Source organism: Salvia hispanica, chromosome 1, assembly GCF_023119035.1.
Source record: "Salvia hispanica cultivar TCC Black 2014 chromosome 1, UniMelb_Shisp_WGS_1.0, whole genome shotgun sequence".
Taxonomy (NCBI): Eukaryota; Viridiplantae; Streptophyta; class Magnoliopsida; order Lamiales; family Lamiaceae; genus Salvia; species Salvia hispanica.
Genome location: NC_062965.1, coordinates 45251740 through 45260670, shown reverse-complemented (window position 1 = coordinate 45260670; position 8931 = coordinate 45251740). Strand labels below are relative to the sequence as shown.

General features: G+C 36.5%; 1 protein-coding gene across 1 annotated transcript; it reads left to right on the top strand.

Moving 5' to 3' along the window:
* Positions 1 to 1093: 1093 nt before the first annotated feature.
* On the top strand, positions 1094 to 8254 carry LOC125210711 (DNA (cytosine-5)-methyltransferase CMT2-like). Its single transcript, XM_048110291.1, has 21 exons — positions 1094 to 1544; positions 1670 to 1704; positions 1811 to 1922; positions 2567 to 2674; positions 2759 to 2878; positions 3157 to 3250; positions 3956 to 4155; positions 4247 to 4312; positions 4399 to 4635; positions 4857 to 4915; positions 5013 to 5079; positions 5257 to 5586; positions 5905 to 5973; positions 6055 to 6141; positions 6216 to 6303; positions 6705 to 6826; positions 6897 to 6995; positions 7242 to 7285; positions 7384 to 7453; positions 7537 to 7640; positions 7801 to 8254. The coding sequence occupies exons 1-21, from the start codon at positions 1140 to 1142 to the stop codon at positions 7964 to 7966; spliced, it is 2682 nt and encodes an 893-aa protein (XP_047966248.1). The 5' UTR covers positions 1094 to 1139; the 3' UTR covers positions 7967 to 8254.
* The last annotated feature ends 677 nt before the right edge of the window (positions 8255 to 8931 follow it).

Genomic DNA, 8931 nt, shown 5'->3' with positions numbered 1-8931 from the left:
TTACCATTGAGATGTTTCTCTACAAGAAACTACTCCACTTTTTTAGAATTAAAATCCACTTTTGAATAAATTTAAATAGATCCAGAAAAGCTATTTGATTTCACGAATTTTAGTCGGAAATTGTAGAAACTCATTTAGCGAGGAATATTGAAGAAAGCCAATGAGAGTACGCAAACCCAATTCACAAGAATTGCAGGCATGATTTGCCATTCATAAATTATGAGAAGTACTAATCCAATGGTGAAAAACCATTGGTGTAGTTGAAGAAATTTGACGACAATAAAGAAAATTATAGATGAGAGGGACAAGAGAATAAAATAAGGCCTTCTACATAAGTTTCATCTGCAATGGCCAGAAAATTACAAATAAGTGAGAGAATTAATTGACTGGTGACAAAGAATTGATAATATAATACTTACTACTATTAAACAAAGATAGAATGTTAATAAAGATATTACTCCCTCCGTCCGCTGTTACAAGTCCCGGTCACTTTTGCGCACTCGCTTTGTAAAAATGATACTAATAAATAGTTAAAGTGGAGAAATGGTAAACTAAAAGAGAGAATAATATTGACAAGAGTCTTATAAGTTATTCTCTCTCTTATTTTACCATTTCTTTACTTTAACTATTTATTATCATTTTTATAAAATGAGTACGCAAAAGTGACCGAGACTCTTAATGGTGGACTAAGGAAGTAAAGAAAATGATGGTATCAGTATCACCATGCTACGTAATTACCAGGTGCCTACAAAATCGCTCACATAATGTCGCCCAGCCTATCATTTCTCTTATTTAAAAATCTAAACATAATATTATCTGCATCAAAAATAGTATCTCTCCCCCTTTAACTATTTTTGGCTGAAAAGTAAAGTAACTAAATTCTGACCAATCTCAATTGTATTCACAAAAATAGAATAAAAATAAATGCGTAAACAGTCAATAAATTCTTAGAATTTTCAAACATACATGCAATCCCGCCCTATCAACGTTGCAGACATACATCGCGAAATTTACCAAAATACCCTTCATTTTCCCCTTATATTTTTATTTCCATCTTCCGAATTTATTGTAGATTCTCTTTTCGAGTTCGAGCTTCCCCAAAGTAACAGACTCACATCACTTTCTCTCTCACCTCAGCTATGGCAGATCCTTCCCAAATCGACTCGGCTGATCCGCCGCTAGCTCCGCTTCCATTGCAGCCGAATGAAAATTCCGAGCCTGCGACTCCAGTTTCAAGCAGTAGCGACAGAGGAATTGGTAATTTGGAGAATTTTCCTCAATCTAATGGCGTTACGGTGGAAAAATCAGCTAATCGGAGAGTGGAGACACTGAGGATCTCAGATGATCAATTCCGCCGGCGCTCGCCGAGACTGGGGGAAAATGCTGGAGGTGAGCGCTTCGTTAGGGAGGCTAGTTCTCTCAAATTGAGTAGTCCGCCGCTTAAGAAGCATAAAGGCGGAGAACAGGTTTGGTTCTTCGTCGGCGAGCCAGTACCTGATGACGAGGCTCGCCGTAGGTGGCCATGGCGGTATGAGGTAGCTGAGGTAAGTAAGTGCTACTACATTGTTATTAAGCTTCAATTCGGCTCTTATTGAGCTCTGGATTTCAATTTGCAATTCATTTCGGAGATGTATGTTAGAGGATTTGATTTTGGCAATTTTTGTTGTAGGGAAAACAAAATAATGGGCAATCACAGAAACGTAAGTAAGTGATACATTGCTATTAATTAAGCTTCATTTTGTCGATTTAAGATTTTAGTTGATGCATTTATTGTTTGTCACCCACATTATTGATGTTGCAACTTTGGCAGGGTTGATGATGATGATGAAGATGATAAACTTGTTTCAAATGTAAAGTGTCACTATTTACAAGCTGAAGTATCGAAGATTATATTTGATCTCAGTGATTGTGTTTACGTCAAAGTAAGTTTGCTTTACTGGCACATATTTCAATATGTCACTAACAAATTTATCGTATTCTGAACATCAAAATGTGGCAAACCATAATATTGCAGAACATTCATATGAATGTAAATAAGCTAGTACAGTTCAGTTAAAGCTTTTGTCAAATGTAGCTTGTATTTTGCTAAAGCACAAGTTAGTAAGAAAAGCCAAGCGTGTTTTGTGTTTATATGAATCAAGAAATGTTGTAGATTCATCGCTGCAGTGTATATGTACATACTCATTGTTCACTTGAACTGATCTTAGCACTGAGGCTGGCATTAACCTGATATGAATAAATTTGTTTTGAAAACTATAGTGCAATTGGTTTTAGATTAGAGAAGTTACTAAGGGCGCACACTTGGTGTGCCTCGAACCCTGACGTTCGAGGTCCTCAAAATTTCTGAATCATATGCATTTCTCTCTTTTCCCCTACTCCTGTTGCCAACTATATCATATCTAAATTTGAACATTTCATATAATATTGACACAAAAAAACTCCGAAATCTCCATCCATGGCAGTTATAACTTGCTTGCAAAGTTGGTTAATTATCTCATCATTTCATTGCTGGCGTAGCTGTAGTTCCATTTTCCTATTCTCACTCATATCTTTTCAATAATTATAGGGCCCAAAGGGAGGTCCTAATTACGTTGGCAAAATTCTAGAATTTTTTGAGACAATGGATGGCGAAAACTACTTTAGTGTTCAATGGTTCTTTCGAGAAGAAGATACGGTGACAAAATGATGCTTTTCTTTACTCATTGTCGCCTCCTTAGTCCCTCTTTCACATCCTTCGCTAATTAGTTTACCTTGCCAGGTTATAAAGAAAGATGGAAGGTCACATGACAAGAAACGGTTATTCTACTCTACTCTCGTGAACGACAACTTGTTAGACTGCATAGTTTCAAAAGTTAAAGTTGTTCAAATAAAACCAAATGTACGTCTGAAATTCCCAAGCTAAACAAATATAGTACAATTTTATGTTACTAATCTGTATGTTTGTAACCTCAATACTGCATTTTAAGGAGGGAGACATATTTTTGGTCGATCATATTTACTCCCACTTGCGTTCGAGTTTAGTTGGTTCTTGTATTAAAAATGATAGACACCAGAGTCTGGTGAAACTTCATTGATGACGAGTGACAAAAACATGTCTCTTAAATTGGTTGATTACATTCTTGTACACATATGTTATTGACATTCATTTTGTTGTAGGTTAATTTGAAAGATAATACAATACCACCTTGTGATTATTACTTTGATATGAAATACGATGTCGACTACTCAACTTTCAGTACAATTTCAACAGGTACTCTGTACTATTTTGCTTTGAAAATTTTAGAAACCATAATTGATGCGTATTTATGGCTTGGTACACTTACTACTTTGCATGAATTTTTTGTGTGTGGTTCTGGTAAGGACTCCCCGCCTATATTCAAGACTACATCGTGTGATGTCACCTATGAAAACTTCCTAGCTCATTTCCGTACTCTGTTTTTAGTTAGCACATTAGGTTTCTCCAAATCCATTTTAAAACCACGTAAGAAACTACAGTAGCAGACACAATCTCAAAGTTAGACATACTAGATTTAGTTCAAGTGGCTTTCTACAGAACTTTAATTGCAAAAATCTTCTAAGCAGTCTTGTGCTTGTGCAAATAGGTTCTAATTACATACTTGATTTACTTTCTGAGTGGCCATAAGTCAAAGATCTAATGAACTACTAAATAATGATTTATGTCGTATGCTCATACGTTGTTAAACTAAACTGAAGATATACAATCTAGATACAGTAGTTAATTCATTGCATGAATGATCAATTGTGCTATAATTTAGTTACCATGAGTTGTTACATGCCTAGCTATGAGAAATAACCACTTCATTTCTACCTTTCTTCTTTCAATTCATGCTTCAAAATCTTAGTATGCTGTAGCTAACAACATAGTCAACCATTTTAGCTCCCATTTTTGCTGATCTGACTATATGACCACCTACATATTATTGTATTAATGCAGACAGCGACAGTCAGTTATCTCCTCATCCTTTGATGATGTCATCCAACAGAAAATGCTCTGCTTCTAAAACTGCCACCAAGTCTTCTGTGGATGGAATTTGTAAATCTGAGCTAGCATTACTGGATTTGTACTCTGGCTGTGGAGGAATGTCTACTGGACTGTGTATTGGCGCTAAAGCATGTGGCTTAGATCTTGTGGCGGTAGTTAGCAATTTTTTTCAACTTTCAGAAATACGGGTTGAAGAAATAGTTTTTCTGTTTAATGGTCAAGACTAACTTCCGTGTATGACAGAGATGGGCTGTCGACATTGATGAAGCAGCATGTAGGAGCTTGAAGCTGAACCATCCAGAGACACAAGTTGTGTATTGAGTTTTCTTTCTCTTTAAATTGAAGTCCCCAGTTTATCAGAAGTATTTGTAGTATTCAAGTGTCTCATTGAACAGACAAGGAATGAAGCTGCAGAAGACTTTTTTGATTTATTGAAGGAATGGGATCGCATCTGCAGAAAATATGGGAAGTATGAACAGAAAGAACTCAGGTCAAAGATTGTTAGAGAAGCTGATAATGTTAAAAAATCAGAACTGAATCAAGAAAGTTCATGTGAATATGAAGTGGCAAGGCTGGTAGATATATGCTATGGTGATCCCTCTGACTCAGGGAAGCGAGGGCTTAAATTTAAGGTGCAATTATCTTATTCATGCTTGACTAATATGTTAATATAGTTACTCAAAGTGACATGGCAGTAAAGTTACAGAATAATCATTTAAAAGGAGCAAGGACCTTTATTGTTTTGCGGTGGCAAGCGGGTTCAATTATAATGATAGTATTCATCATCTAAATTGCTACTTGTTGAATACTTAAGTACATGCCGACATTTAATGTCATGCTTATATTCTTTTAGGTGCGCTGGGTTGGCTATGGCCCAAGTGATGATACATGGGAGCCAATTGAGGGATTGGGGTACATTTCCAGCTAGATACAATCAGCAGTTACACAGTATTCAATGTAGCTATTTAACTGAAAACTTCTGATATGTTTATTCTGCTTTTCTCTACAGAAAATGCCCAGATCACTTAAGAGATTTTGTACAAAAGGGAATAAAAGCAAAAATACTGCCTCGTCCGGTATGTTTACTTTGATTGTGAAGATTACACATGCACCCTAATGGGAAGAAAACCAGTTTTCTGTTTATTTGACACTATTCTTGTGGAATAATTTGTGCCATGCAACCATTGTATGCTAAAAACATACTACTATAACCATCTAATATACCTGATCCATATGCTATCAACTTAACACAGGGAGATGTTGATGTAATTTGTGGTGGCCCTCCATGTCAAGGAATTAGTGGCTACAACAGATTCCGGAATTTTGATTCTCCTCTTGAAGATGAGAGAAATCGCCAAATTTTAATTTTCATGGATATTATTGAATTCTTAAAGCCAAAGTTTGTTTTAATGGAAAATGTTATTGACATCTTGAGGTTTGCCAATGGCTGTCTGGCAAGATATGCTATAAGCCGGCTGGTTAGTATGCATTACCAAGCAAGGGTTGGGATAATGGCTGCTGGTTGCTATGGGCTTCCTCAATTCCGCTTACGCGTTTTCTTATGGGGTGCTCAGCCTCTTGAGGCAAGTATTATCGATCCTAATCTTGGCACTTCTGGCATCCCTTGTGATTTGGATGACTTCCTATTTTTGTTAACTAGAATATCTTGGAAATGGGCTTCATCAACTATGGGTTTTCCTGTTCATGTTGTATTATCATATACTCCGTATATTGATTATGTTAAAAGCATGTTTCTTTATGTATCTACATATTCAACCTTCCTCCTTACCGGCCATCATATTATGAATTATCTCATGACTTAGGCTTTAGCTAAGTTTATTATCATTGCTCTTCAGTTGTAAATTTATTAAACTTGCAAGTGACTATCATTTTATTGGCAGGTGCTACCCCAGTTTCCTCTTCCATCACATGACGTGGTGATCCAGTATGGATTTCCTAGCGACTTCGAGGTACTAAACATTTTTAACACACGGCTTTTACTATGTAGTAACCCACTAAGTATCTACTTATAATCTGATTCCGTATTGCAGCGAAATGTCGTCGCTTATGATGAAGGAAAATTCAGCGATCTAGAAAAAAAAATTCTTCTCAGTGATGTTCTTTCTGATCTTCCTCCTGTACGTTTCATTTGCTGCGCACTTTGATTAATTCTGAAATTTTATAAACTGACTTCCTTCATTTCTATTTTCAGGTTTCAAATAATGAGAAACGTGACAATATTCCACTCAGAACCGAACCTGAAGCAGAGTTTCAAAAGTATATCAGAGCAGCTAAATGTGGTAGGTCATTTGTCGTCTAGTTTTCAATTCATTCTTACGTATAGATACTCTGCTGCCTAACCTGACTTCCAACAACACTAGTTTGAACTAATTTAATAGGCATTTCAAATGAAGCTTGCCTCATATGAGGTTTTAAATAATTAAATCCTCAGCAACTAATTGGCTGGTGAACTATTGCGTTGCTAAAAGCCTCATTGAACCTAAGAGATTGGAAATAGATGCTAGCAAATGAGATACTAACAAATCAATTGGAAATTTTATCTTCGAACCGTGCTTCCTTATCTCAAAAAAAAAAAAAACAAAGGAAAAGAAAACTCCAGTGCTTCCTTATATACATGAGAGCAACCAAATAGGGTTGGAACTAAAAGTTTGGACTAACTTCGTTCTTCCTCTTTGTCTAGATATGACTGCTTCACCTTCCAGTAAAACAACTAAGCACAAAAATCCTGTTTTGTACGATCACCGGCCTTATCCTCTGAATGAGGATGATTACATGCGCGTCTGTAAAATACCAAAACGAAAGGTTAGAACAGTGGGATTTTCTCTGCCATACATTAGGCATTCTGGTTCTGATTATGTACTTCACTCGACAGGGGGCAAATTTTAGAGACCTCCCAGGCATTGTGATTGGGTCTGACAATGTAGTTCGCCGAGCAAATGAGCAGGACTTGATGCCATCTGGAAAGCAATGGGTAATGCTTATAAATTAGTCAAGCTCGGGCTCCAAATTCAATTTATAAAATTATACGAAGTGAAGTCTTTGTCAAATGTTTGTGAGTTTGCGTTCAACACCTGATCTCAGCAATCTGCATTGGCAATCAATATAAGCTGCTAGCTTTGCTTTTGAATGACATCACCTTGTTTTATAACTTGCATAGACTAAATGAATATTACAAGTGTGATGCTTCTTAACGCACTCTTGCTATTTCACTAATCAGGTGCCTGACTATGCCCTTAGTTACCGTGATGGAAGGTCCCATAAGTGAGTTACTACACATGGAGTTGCAGTTTAACTCACTTTTTTTATCATTTCTTCTATTCATTTACTAACAAGATCCTCTCTATAATCGAATACTGCAGACCATTCGGACGACTGTGGTGGGATGAAACTGTACCAACTGTTTTCTGTTATCCAGACCATCGCTCGCGGGTCTGCATCTTTTACCTAGTCTTCTTGATTTGGTTCCCAATAGTTTAGCTAATTATCTTTTTTCCTTGTCTTTTTTGTTGAAGGCTATTTTGCACCCGGAACAAGATAGGGTCCTCACTTTACGTGAATGTGCAAGACTACAAGGCTTCCCCGACTACTACATGTTCACTGGAAGCTTGAAAGAGAGGCAAGTCTTAATCAAATTTAGAATAAATCTCTAAAAAAAGAGCATTGAATTGAAACTGGTTATGCTACTTAAAAAATAATCATACTTAACTTAATCACATAACAAACTTCCCCTTCATTCTGATTGTAATTTTATCTCTGTATTTGTCCATCTACAACAGATACAGTCAGGTTGGCAATGCAGTAGCTGTTTCTGTCGGACGTGCTCTAGGATACTCATTAGGCATGGCAGTGCAGAGACTGAGCGGAGACGGACATCTTCTCACTCTTCCACCCAAGTTCTCCCATTCTACAACCGTTGAGTTGCTATCTTTGCTCAACCAATGAGTATTCATTCTTGGGTTGTACACTGGACAAGGAGACGACTTGCCGTCCCTCCACAATTGGTGCCTTGTATGACATAAGTAGTAGGAACGCATCATCTGTCTTTAGCTGTAAAAGAGTCTCTCTTATAACTAGTCCACATTTATATGAAAATAATTGCTAATATGTACTCCTAATGAGAGCTGCAATTGTGATACTCTCGTGGGATATTATGTTGTATTACTACTGGAAAATGTATCATTTGTACAACTAGAATAAGGATTGATGTAGTATTTATTTATTGATTGTTCCTTTCTCAGACCAGAATATGAAGTTGCTTATTTGACAGAGAGTTAGATTTCCGACCAGAATGCAAAAATTTGAAGTATTGGCGGGCCCTACTCATATATTAGTATTTATTAATATATTAGTATTTATTATTAATTCGATTTGGCCGAGTATATTATTTTGACTAAAGTCTAAAATTATTCCCGTATATTAGCTAAAAAAAACTTTTTGGTCTTATACGGTAAGTGTTTTTGGTCCAAAAGAATATGTTTTGGTTCATACTTAACAGTTGTATAAAAATATTGTTGGGGATTGAAGCCCCTTGCACAACGAAAGTCATGCATTCACAAATAAATCATACATATGGATCTATTTGACAGATTATGGGATCAATTTATCACATGTTAAACAATCAATTGCATGCTAGAACACACATAAATCATGTTTTAAGGAATTAAACCCTAATTCATGATATTCTACGGATTAGGGTTACCGATCTGATTCTCCAAAGAATCGACGATTGCTTGCTCCTTCTCCACGTGAAGTTCTTCGTACTCGACCACAAATCTTCTAATCTGTATCCCGAACTCAGATAATGACCTTTGGGTGGGCAAAGCTTGTCAGAATCGAAAAGGGCTTGATTAGAAAGAAGACAGAACTTCAGTTCTATGAAGAACTGAGAAAACCGTTCACTCCAGAGA